At 45.9% G+C, this 16,975-nt stretch overlaps 1 protein-coding gene across 3 annotated transcripts in view; it reads right to left on the reverse strand.

Moving 5' to 3' along the window:
* SYNJ2 (synaptojanin 2) overlaps positions 1-16,975 on the reverse strand; it is a 573,751-nt gene that overhangs the window by 44,248 nt on the left and 512,528 nt on the right. For all 3 annotated transcript variants that reach the window (XM_073671522.1, XM_073671524.1, XM_073671525.1), the window contains 2 exons: positions 9,110-9,188; positions 5,643-5,811 (listed from right to left, as the gene is read on the reverse strand). In XM_073671522.1, the coding sequence (XP_073527623.1) occupies positions 5,643-5,811; positions 9,110-9,188 (248 nt within the window). The remainder of the gene's footprint in view (positions 1-5,642; positions 5,812-9,109; positions 9,189-16,975) is intronic.

A 16,975-nucleotide genomic window follows, 5' to 3' on the forward strand; every position in this document is an offset into this window, starting at 1 on the left:
ACCCCTCATCCCTATCATGGTATGCATGGCACCCCTCATCTCTATCCTAGTATGCATGGCACCCCTCATCCTATCCTGTTTTGCATGGCACCCCTCATCCCTATCCTGGCATGCATGGCACCCCTCATCCCTATCATGGTATGCATGGCACCCCTCATCCCTATCATGGTATGCATGGCACCCCTCATCTCTATCCTAGTATGCATGGCACCCCTCATCCTATCCTGTTTTGCATGGCACCCCTCATCCCTATCATGGTATGCATGGCACCCCTCATCTCTATCCTGGTATGCATGGCACCCCTCATCTCTATCCTGGTATGCATGGCACCCCTCATCCCTATCATGGTATGCATGGCACCCCTCATCTCTATCCTAGTATGCATGGCACCCCTCATCCTATCCTGTTTTGCATGGCACCCCTCATCCCTATCATGGTATGCATGGCACCCCTCATCTCTATCCTGGTATGCATGGCACCCCTCATCTCTATCCTGGTATGCATGGCACCCCTCATCCCTATCCTGGTATGCATGGCAACCCTCATCCTTATCCTGGTATGCATGGCACCCCTCATCTCTATCCTGGTATGCATGGCACCCCTCATCTCTATCCTGGTATGCATGGCACCCCTCATCCCTATCATGGTATGCATGGCACCCCTCATCTCTATCCTGGTATGCATGGCACCCCTCATCCCTATCCTGGTATGCATGGCACCCCTCATTTTTATACTGGTATGCATGGCACCCATCATCCTTATCCTGGTATGCATGGCACCCATCATCCTTATCCTGGTATGCATGGCACCCCTCATCCCTATCCTGGTATGCATGGCACCCCTCATCCCTATCCTGATATGCATGGCACCCCTCATCCCTATCCTGGTATGCATGGCACCCCTCATCCCTATCCTGGCATGCATGGCAAACCTCATTCTTATACTGGTATGCATGGCACCCATCATCCTTATCCTGGTATGCATGGCACCCATCATCCTTATCCTGGTATGCATGGCACCCCTCATCCCTATCCTGATATGCATGGCACCCCTCATCTCTATCCTGGTATGCATGGCACCCCTCATCCCTATCCTGGTATGCATGGCACCCCTCATCCCTATCATGGTATGCATGGCACCCCTCATCTCTATTCTGGTATGCATGGCACCCCTCATCCCTATCATGGTATGCATGGCACCCCTCATCTCTATCCTAGTATGCATGGCACCCCTCATCCTATCCTGTTTTACATGGCACCCCTCATCCCTATCATGGTATGCATGGCACCCCTCATCTCTATCCTGGTATGCATGGCACCCCTCATCTCTATCCTGGTATGCATGGCACCCCTCAGCCTATCCTGGTATGCATGGCACCCCTCATCCATATCATGGTATGCATGGCACTCCTCATCTCTATCCTGGTATGCATGGCACCCCTCATCCCTATCCTGGTATGCATGGCAACCCTCATCCTTATCCTGGTATGCATGGCACCCCTCATCTCTATCCTGGTATGCATGGCACCCCTCATCTCTATCCTGGTATGCATGGCACCCCTCATCACTATCCTGATATGCATGGCACCCCTCATCCCTATCCTGATATGCATGGCACCCCTCATCTCTATCCTGGTATGCATGGCACCCCTCATCCCTATCCTGGTATGCATGGCACCCCTCATCCCTATCATGGTATGCATGGCACCCCTCATCCCTATCATGGTATGCATGGCACCCCTCATCTCTATTCTGGTATGCATGGCACCCCTCATCCCTATCCTGGTATGCATGGCACCCCTCATCCCTATCCTGGTATGCATGGCACCCCTCATCCCTATCCTGGTATGCATGGCACCCCTCATCCCTATCCTGGTATGCATGGCACCCCTCATCCCTATCCTGGTATGCATGGCAAGCCTCATCCTTATCCTGGTATGCATGGCACCCCTCATCCCTATCCTGGTATGCATGGCAGCCCTCATCCTTATCCTGGTATGCATGGCACCCCTCATCCCTATTCTGATATGCATGGCACTCCTCATCCCTATCCTGGTATGCATGGCACCCCTCATCCCTATCCTGGTATGCATGGCACCCCTCATCCCTATCATGGTATGCATGGCACCCCTCATCTCTATCCTGGTATGCATGGCACCCCTCATCCTATCCTGTTTTGCATGGCACCCCTCATCCCTATCATGGTATGCATGGCACCCCTCATCTCTATCCTGGTATGCATGGCACCCCTCATCCCTATCCTGGTATGCAAGGCACCCCTCATCCCTATCCTGGTATGCATGGCAAGCCTCATCCCTATCCTGGTATGCATGGCACGCCTCATCCCTATCCTGGTATGCATGGCAACCCTCATCCCTATCCTGGTATGAATGGCACTCCTCATCCCTATCCTGGTATGTATAGCCCCCTCATCCCTATCCTGGTATGCATGGCACCCCTCATCCCCATCATGGTATGCATGGCACCCCTCATCTTTATCCTGGTATGCATGGCACCCATCATCCTATCCTGGTATGCATGGCACCCCTCATCCCTATCCTGGTATGCATGGCACCCCTCATCTCTATCCTGGTATGCATGGCACCCCTCATCTCTATCCTGGTATGCATGGCACCCCTCATCCCTATCCTGGTATGCATGGCACCCCTCATCCCTATCATGGTATGCATGGCACCCCTCATCTCTATTCTGGTATGCATGGCACCCCTCATCCCTATCATGGTATGCATGGCACCCCTCATCCCTATCATGGTATGCATGGCACCCCTCATCTCTATCCTAGTATGCATGGCACCCCTCATCCTATCCTGTTTTACATGGCACCCCTCATCCCTACCATGGTATGCATGGCACCCCTCATCTCTATCCTGGTATGCATGGCACCCCTCATCTCTATCCTGGTATGCATGGCACCCCTCAGCCTATCCTGGTATGCATGGCACCCCTCATCCCTATCATGGTATGCATGGCACTCCTCATCTCTATCCTGGTATGCATGGCACCCCTCATCCCTATCCTGGTATGCATGGCAACCCTCATCCTTATCCTGGTATGCATGGCACCCCTCATCTCTATCCTGGTATGCATGGCACCCCTCATCTCTATCCTGGTATGCATGGCACCCCTCATCACTATCCTGATATGCATGGCACCCCTCATCCCTATCCTGATATGCATGGCACCCCTCATCTCTATCCTGGTATGCATGGCACCCCTCATCCCTATCCTGGTATGCATGGCACCCCTCATCCCTATCATGGTATGCATGGCACCCCTCATCTCTATTCTGGTATGCATGGCACCCCTCATCCCTATCCTGGTATGCATGGCACCCCTCATCCCTATCCTGGTATGCATGGCACCCCTCATCCCTATCCTGGTATGCATGGCACCCCTCATCCCTATCCTGGTATGCATGGCACCCCTCATCGCTATCCTGGTATGCATGGCACCCCTCATCCCTATCCTGGTATGCATGGCAAGCCTCATCCTTATCCTGGTATGCATGGCACCCCTCATCCCTATCCTGGTATGCATGGCAGCCCTCATCCTTATCCTGGTATGCATGGCACCCCTCATCCCTATTCTGATATGCATGGCACTCCTCATCCCTATTCTGGTATGCATGGCACCCCTCATCCCTATCATGGTATGCATGGCACCCCTCATCTCTATCCTGGTATGCATGGCACCCCTCATCCTATCCTGTTTTGCATGGCACCCCTCATCCCTATCATGGTATGCATGGCACCCCTTATCTCTATCCTGGTATGCATGGCACCCCTCATCCCTATCCTGGTATGCAAGGCACCCCTCATCCCTATCCTGGTATGCATGGCAAGCCTCATCCCTATCCTGGTATGCATGGCACGCCTCATCCCTATCCTGGTATGCATGGCAACCCTCATCCCTATCCTGGTATGAATGGCACTCCTCATCCCTATCCTGGTATGTATAGCCCCTCATCCCTATCCTGGTATGCATGGCACCCCTCATCCCCATCATGGTATGCATGGCACCCCTCATCTTTATCCTGGTATGCATGGCACCCCTCATCTCTATCCTGGTATGCATGGCACCCATCATCCTATCCTGGTATGCATGGCACCCCTCATCCCTATCCTGGTATGCATGGCACCCCTCATCTCTATCCTGGTATGCATGGCACCCCTCATCTCTATCCTGGTATGCATGGCACCCCTCATCCCTATCCTGGTATGCATGGCAAGCCTCATCCTTATCCTGGTATGCATGGCACCCCTCATTCTTATACTGGTATGCATGGCACCCATCATCCTTATCCTGGTATGCATGGCACCCATCATCCTTATCCTGGTATGCATGGCACCCGTCATCCCTATCCTGGTATGCATGGCCCCCTCATCCCTATCCTGGTATGCATGGAACCCCTCATCCTTACCCTGGTATGTATGGCCCCCTCATCTTTACCCTGGTATGTATAGCCCCCTCATCCTTATCCTAGTATGCATGGCTCCCTAATCCCCATCAGGCTGCACATAAAAAATAAACACTCCTACTCACCTTTCTTCTCTTTCCTCCAACGCTGCATCCTGTCTGCCCGCGGCACATGCGATCGCCCGGCAGCAGCAGGAGTCGCGCTGCTGATACACTGTGTGCCGCTATTAAGGAGCATAAATATTCAGTGGGGACCCCTGAATATTCATTTTTTTTAGTAGTGGGGATAGAGTAGGGTGCAGCAGGCGGCTGCTGCCTCCTGTGCCATGCTCCACCGCCGCAAACGCTCCACCCCCAGCACAGTATATATATATATATATATATATATATATATATATATATATATATATATATATATATATATATATATATATATATATATATATATATCTATCCCCCAGCAACGTTCGGACTATAAGACGCACCCCCCATTTCCTCCAAAATTTTGGAGGAAAAAAGTGCGTCTTGTAGTCTGAAAAATACGGTAACAGGTTTAGCTGAAAATCATTCATAAGGCTTCCCTGTTCAATCATAATCATGACAATCAAAAGACGTACATAAGGGATTTATCAGACCTAAAACTTTGCATAGTTCACAATAAACCTGAAAAAAAAATTCAGATACATGTAGTAGTGCAATAAATTAAAAATTTAAAGGGGTTGTCCACTACTAGGCCAATTTTATTGTCTCTGATAAAATAAAAAAGCTTATATTCACCTCCCTTGCAGGCACCATTACAGCTGTGTCTGCACTTGCATTCCTGGAGCACTTGTGCGGTTATGACAGGTGAGCCTGGAGCTCAATCAGCGCTGACGTCACTGTCTCCGACTTCGGACAAATCGAACATGAAGAGGAAGTGAGAGAGCAGCTGCAGACCTGACTTCCTGTTGATGTTTGATTCGTAAGAAGACGAGGACAGTGACACGAGTGTTGATTGGGCACTGCGGGCTCACATCTCATAACCGTACAAGAGCTCTGGGAACGCGAGTGCCAACATCGCCGGAACGATGCCAGCACGGGAGGTGAATATAAGTTTTTTTATTTTTTCGGGGGCCAATCGTGGGGTATAAGAAGGGGTTGTCCAAGTAGTGGACAATTTCTTTAAGGAATACCATTCCTAGATTGATATTTATGTAACAACCTAACCTTCTGACTCATAGTCAAGAGTCGAGAAATCAAAATTTTCTTCTAAAAGAGAGGAATTGGCATTTGGCGATAGGAGAACCATACTGTCCCGACATCTTGCAATTTCTTCCTGTAAACCCTTCAGCCAGTCTTTTGTCTTTGGCTTCACTCTTACTGTTTTTCCTTTAACCTGTCAAAGAAAATTGAAAATAACTTTTACAATCAGTATTTAATATTGATGATATTTTACATACGATTCAGTATGGATCTTTAAACTGAAAAAAAAAAAAACTAAACATTTTTTATATAAAAATAGATGTTTTTACTTCTATAGCTTATAAATGGTATTAAAATTGCTAAGGTCTGAAGAAAATAAAGAAGTTTTTAAATGGATGCACAGTTCTACCCTGAAATATCCAGTGATGAAAATCAGTGTCTGAGCTTCATGGTGACGTAAAGATGCAAAGCTGCACAAGACACATTTGCACAGCGCTGCACTTTTTCCACTGACTTTCATGAAAAGGAAGTTAAGGGGCTCCTGACACCAGATTCATTCCGGCCAGCGTATACTTATCTAGAATATACTGTATGTATATATACACAAGTGACAACATATTCAGTGGTATGTAAATCTAAATGTGGGGAACAGAGCGCACAATAGGGTGATACCCTATGGAGGGAGATTAAGAGAGTGCTGGTTACACTCACCTGATGGAGTTGTGACAGGCACAACTCCTATGAAGGCATGAAGAAAAACAGCTGCTACTGCCCCGTGGCTGGTGGATAAATCCTCCAGGAGATATTGGATATGGGAGTAAATGAATTCTTCAGAGATGAAAACCATTTGGTTTTGTCACTTGAAAAAGACGCCAGTAAGGCGTTGAAACGCGTTGTGAATAAAGATCATGATCATCATCATCATCTCTGAAGAATTCATTTACTCCAGCAGCGCAGCCCACCTACGTGTTCATCCAACTGGATCCAGCATATACAGTGGAACATACATTTTTATGCAGGATAGGCTGAAGACAGTTTGTATAGTTTAATCTAGCACTTAGGCGGCGTCCTCCTGCCCTCCAATAAATCGGTCAGGCTGATTAGTTAAATGAGGAGTCTCAGTCAACTAAAAAGGCTATCTCCTGCTCTAGTCCACAGCACTCGTCCTCCTTGTCCTGTCAGGTTCGGTGAACAGAGGAATATGCGTTCACGATACCTGACAGGACGCTGCTCTCACCCAAAGTTTGTCTCAAGCAGATGTCTTTACGCAGCCTGTCCTAAACCTCACAGCTGGAGGGGGCTAGAAAACTGCTGGGAAACTGCTGGGAGTGGACATATTTAAAATCCTGATAATTTTTAGTTAGTGCACAATCTTTTCTCTAAATAAAGGTATTTAGTAAAATTTGAAATATTTACATGTACTTTACTTATTTTTATTACATTTGTCAGAGTACCCTTTAAGGAAGTTCTGCAGCAATCGGCTATCTACGACTGTCCCACTAAGAATTAATAGAGTGAAAGTGCACAACCACTGCTCTTTCACACAATGTATTTTTGACAGCATCTGCTCTGCTGATAAGCTGAGAGCGCTCCAAACAGCCCAACATGATCTATGGCGTACATATCCATCACAGAGCGTTAAATGGTGAAACCTCTCCAGGGACCATGCAGTTTGGGCGACTAGTCTAAAAGGCCAATCCCTGGAGGCTTCTCCGAGTCCCGCTCCCCTTGGTCTTTCCTATACACACATGTAGGGAGAGATCTGTCACTCAAGGGCAGTGAGGCATGGAGAAAACATATCTGTCTGAAATTAGAGCCATTGTCAGGTTCATGCTGCCTTTGGTTCAAGAAGCATGAATCAGCTGTCAGGTTCCCTTTAAAGTTGGCACGACTGGGCATTATAAAACAGAAAGTGAATATGAAGTGATAGAAAAACTGGAGACTTTGTGATAAAATACGGCAATCAATAATATCAAAAACAACAACCTTGGAGGAGTGGGGTTGGGAACTTGAAATTTTAAAAATAAGCAGTTCAGGTTATATACTAGTTATAAAAAGAGAGGGAAATCAAAGTTTAGTATACACAAGAGAATGTGAAGGCAGTAACTAGGTTGAATTGTTAAAGTGAAGTTTTTTTGCAGTTCTTTGATTAAAATAATAAAACATTTCTTCCCACTGGTCGAAAGACTGAGAACTCTTTTACATTGGGCTCAATGCATGTGATTATCTGTAAGTTTCATTAATAAGAATCCAATGGAAAACAATATGGTAGTCCACTGTGTCTATTTTGTGTCCTAAAGTGTAACTAGATGTTTCTTAAACATAAAGTTTAAAAAACTAAATAAATAATTTTAGATTTCACTTTGAGGTTCCACATGAAGAATAATGTGCAGGATGAAAGCATAGACCTGGCAATCATTTCCCAGAAAATTGCTCCTATAAACCCAAATCACATTTACCGTGTAAGGCTGTGTGCCCACGATGCAGAAATGCTCCGGATTTTTTCCTGAGCGTTTCGGCATTTCCCTGGCAGAAAAAAACGCATGCAGATTTTACATCCGTTTTTCCTTCGGATGTGAAGCGTTCTTCACATGCATTTCCACATGCGGGTTTTCAAGCTCTTTCCTTCCTTTCCACTTGGAAAGTGCTTGACAACTTGGTCACACTATATAAATCCATGCAACTGGCATGGATTTATATAGTGTGACCTTAAAGAATGGTAAAAAATAAATATTATATTTACCTTCCGATGGCCCCCGGTGTCTTTATTCGATTCGGCTCGACTTGCCAGCAGCTCGCAGTACACTGAAGGACCTGCCGACGTCAGCGGTCGCATGACCCGTCACATGACTAAATGACGTCAGCGCAGGTCCTTTAGTCTACCGCGAGCTGCCGGCAAGCACAGACAAGGATACCGGGGGCCATCAGAAGGTAAGTATGATATTTATATTTTTATTTTATTCTTCTTTTTACAGGTTCTATGGTACCCGGGTCCGGAGGAGAGTCTCCTGTCCTCCAGACCCGGGTACCATCCGCACATTGGAACGATTGGATTCCGCATCTACATATACAGTGATGCGTAATCCATGCGTTCTAATGCAAGTCAGTGGCGGCGAAAAAGCAGCACTTCTGCAAAATAATTGGTAGTGCTGCGTTTTTTTCCGCAATGATGATCCGCAGCAGAAATTTCCGCAGCATGTGCACAGCACATGCGGATTATCATTGGGGAACATGGCAGACCTTCTACCAAGCGTTTCTGCAGCGGAATTGCCGCTGCGGAAACTCTTAAAAAATGCATCGTGGGCACACAGCCTTAGACCTAAATCTCCAACCACAGAAAAGGCATAATACATTTGAATTTACTTTGACGTGTTCAGTGCAGATTACAAAACATAAAGACATAATTACATCCTAGCAGCTCCTACCTACTGTAGATACTGTGAAGAGTCTGAATGCCATTAACTACTTTAAGTATCTTGCATGCAATTTACCTTCAAGTCATTAATATCAAGAACTCTTAATGCTGCCCTGCTGTCTGCAAACGTGACCATCATTTGGCCTCCAATTACCCTAGGAATAGAAAAGCAGAATCTTTAATCTTAACACATTAAATACTGGAGATCCTTTTCATTTAAATGGAATCTGTGACCAGGTTTTTACTACCACAACTAAGAGCAGCACAATGTAAGAGACCCCAATTAAAGTGGTATATCGCTCACTGTGCGGATTGCTGCAGTTTTTGAAAAAAAATCACTGTGTTATCTGCTGCAGATCTACAAGTTCTCTGAATGCTGACCTCTGTATAACCTCGCCCACAGCACTGATTGGCAGCTTTCTATGTGTACTGTGTATAGGCAGAAAGCAGCTAATCAGTGGTGTGTGCGGGGTTATACGTAGCTTAGTGGCATAACTCCAGTCCCTAAGGGCCTCTATTCAAAATTTGGACCTGGGCCCCCAATAGCATATTGGTCATATGTACAGACACCTATACTGTTCTTGATCCTATAAAAGACATTTGTACGCTCCCCCCATTAAAAAAAAAAGAGACTACAGATTTAAAAATCTCACACACCAATGAAATAACAAATATCAACATATTGTCAGAGGCGTATCCAGGAGGGGGCAGGCGGGGCAGCTGCCCTGGGTGCAGCCAACAGGGAGGTTGCCATCGGGCAGCCTGATGCGGGTGTCTTCCCGGCGGCTGCACACTGGGATTTGGCTGTTCTCTGAGCCAGATGTCAGACTGACAGTCGGCTCAAAGAAAGTGCAGCGCACTGGCTCCCAGGGATGAAAAGTACTCACATCTGAAAGACAAAAGTACAATTGAAGCTGTGAACCCCGGCACCTCTGGGTCAGGGCAAAGGCAGCAGCGTGATAAGGTCATGTGATCACTCTGCTGATGTCACTCGCGGGCTGTGCATAGGAGAAGACAACAGGAGACAGCATTGGCGGTAAGTGCTCCAGCCTCTAATGAAGCTGAAGACACCAAAGATAATTGTGGAGACTTTAAGGACATACTTTGGGGGGCTAGGAAGGGATGGGTGTACCGTGGGGATGCAATATGAGGTCACAGTGCAAAAAGTCTGAGCACGCAATCAATATGAGGAGCAAAGGGGAAATGTGAGAGAAAACAGCAGGAGTGGGAGATGGGTGCAGACACATGTATGGAGAGCGGGGGGAGAAATTTGAGGACAGTATGAGGAGTAAGGGGGCTGGATGAGTGCAGACACATGTATGGGGAGTGGGGGGGGATTTGAGGACAGTATGTAGAGCGATGGAGCGGGATCGGTGAGTACACAGTAGAGAGCGAGGAGGCAGGATGGGTGTGTATACGATATGGGGAGCGAGGGGGCGATTGGTGTGGATACAGTATGGGGAGTGAAGGGACGGGATGGTTGAAAACTATGGCGGACCTGCGAGGGAACTTTTTTTTAAATGGTGAACTAGGGAAAGTGTGGGGGAGTATTCTTGTGTTTTTTCTTTTTGATTACGGGTTTAACCCCTTTAAAGCCCAGGACGTACTAATACGTATCTGCGCCCTAGGACTTAAGAGCCTGATATCTACACTACCGTTCAAAAGTTTGGGGTCATTTAGAAATTTCATTGTTTTTGAAAGAAAAGCACATTTTTTTTCAATTAAGCTAACATTAAATGAATCAAAAATACACTCTATACATTGTTAATGTGGTAAATGACTATTCTAGCTGCAAACGTCTTGTTTTTATTGCACTATCTACATAGGTGTATAGAGGCCCATTTCCAACAACCACCACTCCAGTGTTTTAATGGTACATTGTGTTTGCTAACTGTGTAAGAAGCTAATGGATGTTTAGAAAACCCTTGGACAAGTATGTTAGCCCAGCTGAAAACGGTTTGGCTGATTTGAGAAGCTATAAATTGACCTTCCTTTGAGCTAGTTGAGAATCTGGAGTATTACATTTGTTTGTTCTATGAAACTCTCAAAATGGCCAGAAAAAGAGAACTTTCATGTGAAACTCGACAGTCTATTCTTGTTCTTGGAAATGAAGGCTATTCCATGCGATAAATTGCCAAGAAACTGAAGATTTCCTACAACGGTGTGTACTACTCCCTTCAGAGGAGAGCACAAACAGGCTCTAACCAGAGTAGAGAGAGAAGTGGGAGGCCCCGCTGCACAACTGAACAACAAGACAAGTATATTAGAGTCTCTAGTTTGAGAAACCGACACCTCACAGCTCCTCAACTGGAAGCTTCATTAAATAGTACACACAAAACGCCAGTGTCAACGTCTACAGTGAAGAGGCGACTCCGGGATGCTGGCCTTCAGGGCAAAGTGGCAAAGAAAAAGCCATATCTGAAACTGGCTAATAAAAGGAAAAGATTAATATGAGCAAAAGAACACAGACATTGGACAGAGGAAGATTGGAAAAAAGTTTTATGGACAGACGAATCAAAGTTTGAGGTGTTTGGATCACACAGAAGAACATTTGTGAGAAGCAGAACAACTAAAAAGATGCTGGAAGAATGCCTGATGCCATCTGTCAAGCATGGTGGAGGTAATGTGATGGTCTGGGGTTGCTTTGGTGCTTGTGAAGTGGGAGATTTGTACAAGGTAAATGGGATTTTGAATAAGGAAGGCTATCACTCCATTTTGCAATGCCATGCCATACCTTGTGGACAGCGCTTGACTGGAGCCAATTTCATCCTACAACAGGACAATGACCCAAAGCACACCTCCAAATTATGCATGAGCTATTTAGGGAAGAAGCAGGCAGCTGGTATTCTATCTGTAATGGAGTGGCCAGCGCAGTCACCAGATCTCAACCCCATTGAGCTGTTGTGGGAGCAGCTTGATGGTATGGTACGCAAAAAGTGCCCATCAAGCCAATCCAACTTATTGGAGGGGCTTCAGGAAGCATGGGGTGAAAGTTCTCAAGATTACCTCACCAAATTAACAGCTAGAATGCTGGAATTGCTGCAAAGCGAGCATTCTGTGACGAAAGAAAAGTTTGAAGGAGAAAATTATTCTTTCAAATAAAAAACATTATTTCTAACATTGTCAATGTCTGGACTATATTTTCTAATCATTTTGCAACTCATTTGATAAATAAAAGTATGAGTTGTCATGGAAAACACAAAATTGTCTGGGTGACCCCAAACTTTTAAACGGTAGTGTATTAGTACGTCATATCTTTAATGCGGCACCGCAACCGAAGTCGCGGTGATCGCATTAAATTTCCGGCGCCATCTTACCTCTGGGTAGATAGCGCCGTCATCCCGGGGGGTGCTGCCGCCCCCCCGCACCAGCGATCACTGTGATTGCCTGTTCAAATCTGAACAGCCAATCACAGCATTTTTCACTGTTTCTGGCAATGTGATTGCCGAAACAGTGATCTGCAGCCTAGGATCGGTGCTCCTGCTCCGGGCTCCCAGTCTCCAGCTCCTGTCTGGGTCTTCTGTTCCGGTCTTGCTGCTGATCCTGGTGATCCTTTGGTAAGTCCATCTCTGATCTCCCCTCATCCAGCCCAATCCCCCTCTCCCCACTACCCTGTCTTTTTACCCCCTTCCCACCCCAATCTCCCTCACCCCTGTGTCCCTGTTAATTCTCTCGGTTCTGGTCTCCAGTTCCAGTACCGGTCTCCTCCTTCGGGCTCCCGGTCTCCTGCTCCTGCTCTTCTGCTCCGGGCTCCCGGTCTCTTACTCTGGGCTCCTAGTCTGTGACTCCGGGCTCCCAGTCTTCTGCGCCGGTCCGGCTGCCGAAAGAAGAACAGAGAAGACTTTAGTAAGTCCATCTCTGATCTCCCCTCATCCACACCAATTCCCCTCTTCCCACTCCACACTAATCCGTGCGCACATTCAGCATCCGCGGAGTGTTGATCGGTGACATAGTTCACCAATCCACACTCGTGCTTGCTATTTGAACCACATACAGTAGTTCCTTCATCCACACACTCTAAATAAAGTACTGACACACACACACCACATACATAACAAAAAATGTCCTGCTCATCCCAAACTCGCTATTCAGCGGAGGAGGCATACGCTTTTCTCGACTCTGACACTGACAGCGAGGGCGAGGATCCTACATTTCTTTATTTTTGCGACTCCTCGTCGTCTTCCTCCTCAGGTGCTACTGGACCAACCCGCAGTCATCGCAGGAGAGAAGATGATCCAGCGCCCCCCAAAACTGATCCCATATGGACCTCGCCCCCCGAAAATTATGAGCCACTGATTTAGTGGCGGAATCAGGAATCAAGTTTGACACCACCGGCCTCAAAGAAATAGACTTTTTCAAAGTCTTTTTCTCTGAGGATTTCATAAACCTCATGGTGGGCCAAACTAATTTATACGCTCATCAATTTTTGGAACAAAACCCCTCTTCATCATTTTCTAACTGGTCTCCTGTAGACGCAGTAGAAATTATGAAATTTTGGGGCCTGGTCTTTCATATGGGGATCCTGAAGAAGCCAGAACTTCGGCAATACTGGAGTGTTGACATTTTGTATAACACTTCAGTGTTCCAAATGGTCATGATCCGGAAACGTTTTTAGGCCATCCACAAGTTCTTGCATTACCAAGATAATGCAAGGTGTCCTGCATGTGATGACCCAAACTTTGATCGTCTTTTCAAAGTTCGGCAGGTCATCGAACACTTCAACAACAAGTTTGCTGAAGTGTATGTGCCCCAAAGGGACATCTGTATGGATGAGTCCTTAATCGCTTTTAAGGGGCAGCTTGGATTCCGGCAGTACCTGACCAGTAAGAGGGCCAGGTAAGGGATCAAGCTGTATAAACTGTGTGAGAGTACCTCAGGTTACACTCACAAGTTTAGAGTTTACGAAGGGAAGGACTCCCAGATTGAATCCCCTGAATGCCCCCCTGTTCTGGGAGTGAGTGGGAAAATTGTGTGGCACTTGGTGCACCCACTGCTGGATAAAGGTTATTACCTGTACGTGGATAACTTTTATACCAGTGTCCCTCTCTTCAAGTCCCTCCCTGCGCGACGTACCACAACCTGCGGGACTGTCTGCAAAAATCAGAGAGGTCTCCTAAAGACGCTAATTGGGCAGCTGCTCAGAAGGGTGAGAGCAGAGCCCAATGTAGCGACCACCTGATGGTGGTCAAATACAAGGACAAGAGGGATGTCCTTTTCTTGACCACCATATATGGTGATGGCAGCACCCTCAGCACTGTAAGAGGTTCCACTACACAGGTCGCCAAACCAGACTGTGTAGTGGGGTACAACAAGTACATGGGGGGAGTTGATCTCTCTGATCAAGTCCTCCAGACGTACAGTGCTTTGAGAAAGGCCAAGGTATGGTATAAGAAGCTAGCCGTGCACATCGTACAGATGGCAAAGCACAACACTTTCCTTCTGTCACAATGTGCAGGCCAGACTTCTACGTCGTACCTTCACTTCCAGTAGACAGTTATCAAGGCCCTAATATTTGGCAGTGGTGACAGAGCAGGCCCCAGTACTTCCGGAAATGAAGGACCTCGAATTGCACCAGGCCAGCATTTCCCAGGGGAGATCCCTCACAGAGAAAAAAAAAGTAAGTCACAAAAGAGGTGCCGAGTGTGTTAGAAAAATGGAATACGCAAGGACACCACTTATCAATGTGACACCTGTCCTGACAAACCCGGCCTGTGCATGAAAGACTGCTTCAAAAGGTACCATACTTCCAAGAACTACTAAATTAATTTCTGACGTATGACAACCTGACGAACACTACACAGCTGACGTAGTGTTCGTCAGGTTGTTATACGTCAGTTGTGTAGTGTTGGTCAGGTTGTCTTACACAACTGACGTATGACACTACATTATACAATTCAAAAATCAGCTATCACTTCCAAAAAGAGGCCCTTGTTGGGAATTTCCACTGTTTAGGCACATCAGGGGCTCTGAGAACGTGACATGACGCCCGCAGACCATTCCATCAAAGTCTGCATTCCAAAGCGTCACTCCTTCCCTTCTGGGCCCTGACATGCGCCCAAACAGTAGTTTTCTCTAACCCATGGGGTATTCATGTACTCAGAAGAAATTGCACAACAACTTATGGGGTGCAATTTCTACTGGTACCCTTGTGAAAAAAGTTTTAAGCATTTTTGTGGAAAAAATGTTTGTTTTTTTATTTTCACAAGTCAACATTATAATTTTCTGTTAAGCACCTGGGGGTTCAATGAGCTCACCACACATCTATATAAATTCATTGGGGGTCTAGTTTCCAAAAAGGGGGCACTTATTGGGCATTATCACTGTTTAAGCACATCAGGGGCTCTGAGAACATGACCTGACGCCCGCAGACGATTCCATCAAAGTCTGCAATCAAAAGCGTCACTCCTTCCCTTCCGAGCACGGATATGCACCCAAACAGTAGTTTTCGCTAACACATGGGGTATCTGCGCACTCAGGACAAATTGCACAACAACTTTTGGTGTCCAATTTCTCCTAGTACCCTCTTGAAAATAAAAATATTGCAGCTAAAAGATAGTTTTTGTGGAAAAAAATGTTTTTTTTTTCACAGCTCTACGTCATAAACTTTTGCGAAACACTTGGGGGTTAAAAGTGCTCACCACACATCTAAATAAGTTCCTTGAGGGGTCTAGCTTCCAAAATGGGGTCACTTGTGGGGGGTTTCCACTGTTTAGGCACATCGGGGGCTCTCCAAATGCGACATGGGGTGCCGCTATCAATTCCAGCGAGTTTTGCATTTAACACGTCTAATGGCGCTCCTTCCCTTCCGAGCCCTGTCGTGCGCCCAAACAATGGCTTTCCCCCACATATGAGGTATCGGCGTACTCAAGAGAAATTGTACAACTTTTTTCACGAGGGTCCAATTTCTCCTAGTACCCTCGTGAAAATAAAAATATTGCGGCTAAAAGATTATTTTTGTGGAAAAAAAAGGATTTTGGCAAAACACTTGGGAGTTCAAAGTGCTTACCACACATATGAGGTATCGGCGTACTCAGTAGAAATTGCATGACAACTTTTGGGGTCCAATTTCTCCTGGTACCCTTCTGAAAATAAAAAAATTGGGGTCTAAAATCAAATTTTAGTGAAAAAAAGTTAAATGTTCCTTTTTACTTTCACGTTCAATTAATTGGTGTGAAGTATGTGAAGGGTTAATAAACTTCTTGAATGTGGTTTTGAGCACCTTGAGGGGTGCAGTTTTTAGAATGGTGTCACTTTTGGGTATTTTCTGTCATAAAGGCCCCTCAAAGTGACTTCAAATGTGATGTGGTCCCTAAAAAAAATGGTTTTGTAAATTTTGTTGTAAAAATGAGAAATCGCTGGTCAACTTTTAACCCTTATAGCTCCCTAACAAAAAAAATTGGGGTTCCAAAATTGTGCTGATGTAAAGTAGACATGTGGGAAATGTTATTTATTAAATATTTTGTGTGATATATCTCTCTGATTTAAGGGCATAAAAATTCCAAGTTTGAAAATTGTGAAATGTGAAAATTGTGTTTTCAAAAATTTCGCCAAATTTCCGTTTTTTTCACAAATAAATGCAAGTGATATCGAAGAAATTTTACCACTATCATGAAGTACATGGAGCTTCTCATGTGATGCGCCAATTCTGGGATGGCTACTTCCTAGTATTTTAAGGCTGGGGAGGGGCAAATAACCATGGACCTTCCCAGTCTGATATTATAAGCCTGCAGTTGTCTTCTTCATCTTTGCTGGTTGCAAAAATTGGGGGGATGCCGTGTCATTTTTTTTCATTTATTTAATCTTAAAAAAGTTTTTCAATAAGCCCCACAGGTGCAATTTTATTATATTATGGGGGGCATTGTACAATTATATGTCTGTATGTATATACACAGCTCAAAAAAATAAAGGGAACATTTAAACAACAGATTATAACTCCAAGTAA

Source organism: Phyllobates terribilis, unplaced genomic scaffold (assembly GCF_046119375.1).
Source record: "Phyllobates terribilis strain yellow unplaced genomic scaffold, ASM4611937v1 Scaffold_3__8_contigs__length_932513732, whole genome shotgun sequence".
Lineage (NCBI taxonomy): Eukaryota > Metazoa > Chordata > Amphibia > Anura > Dendrobatidae > Phyllobates > Phyllobates terribilis.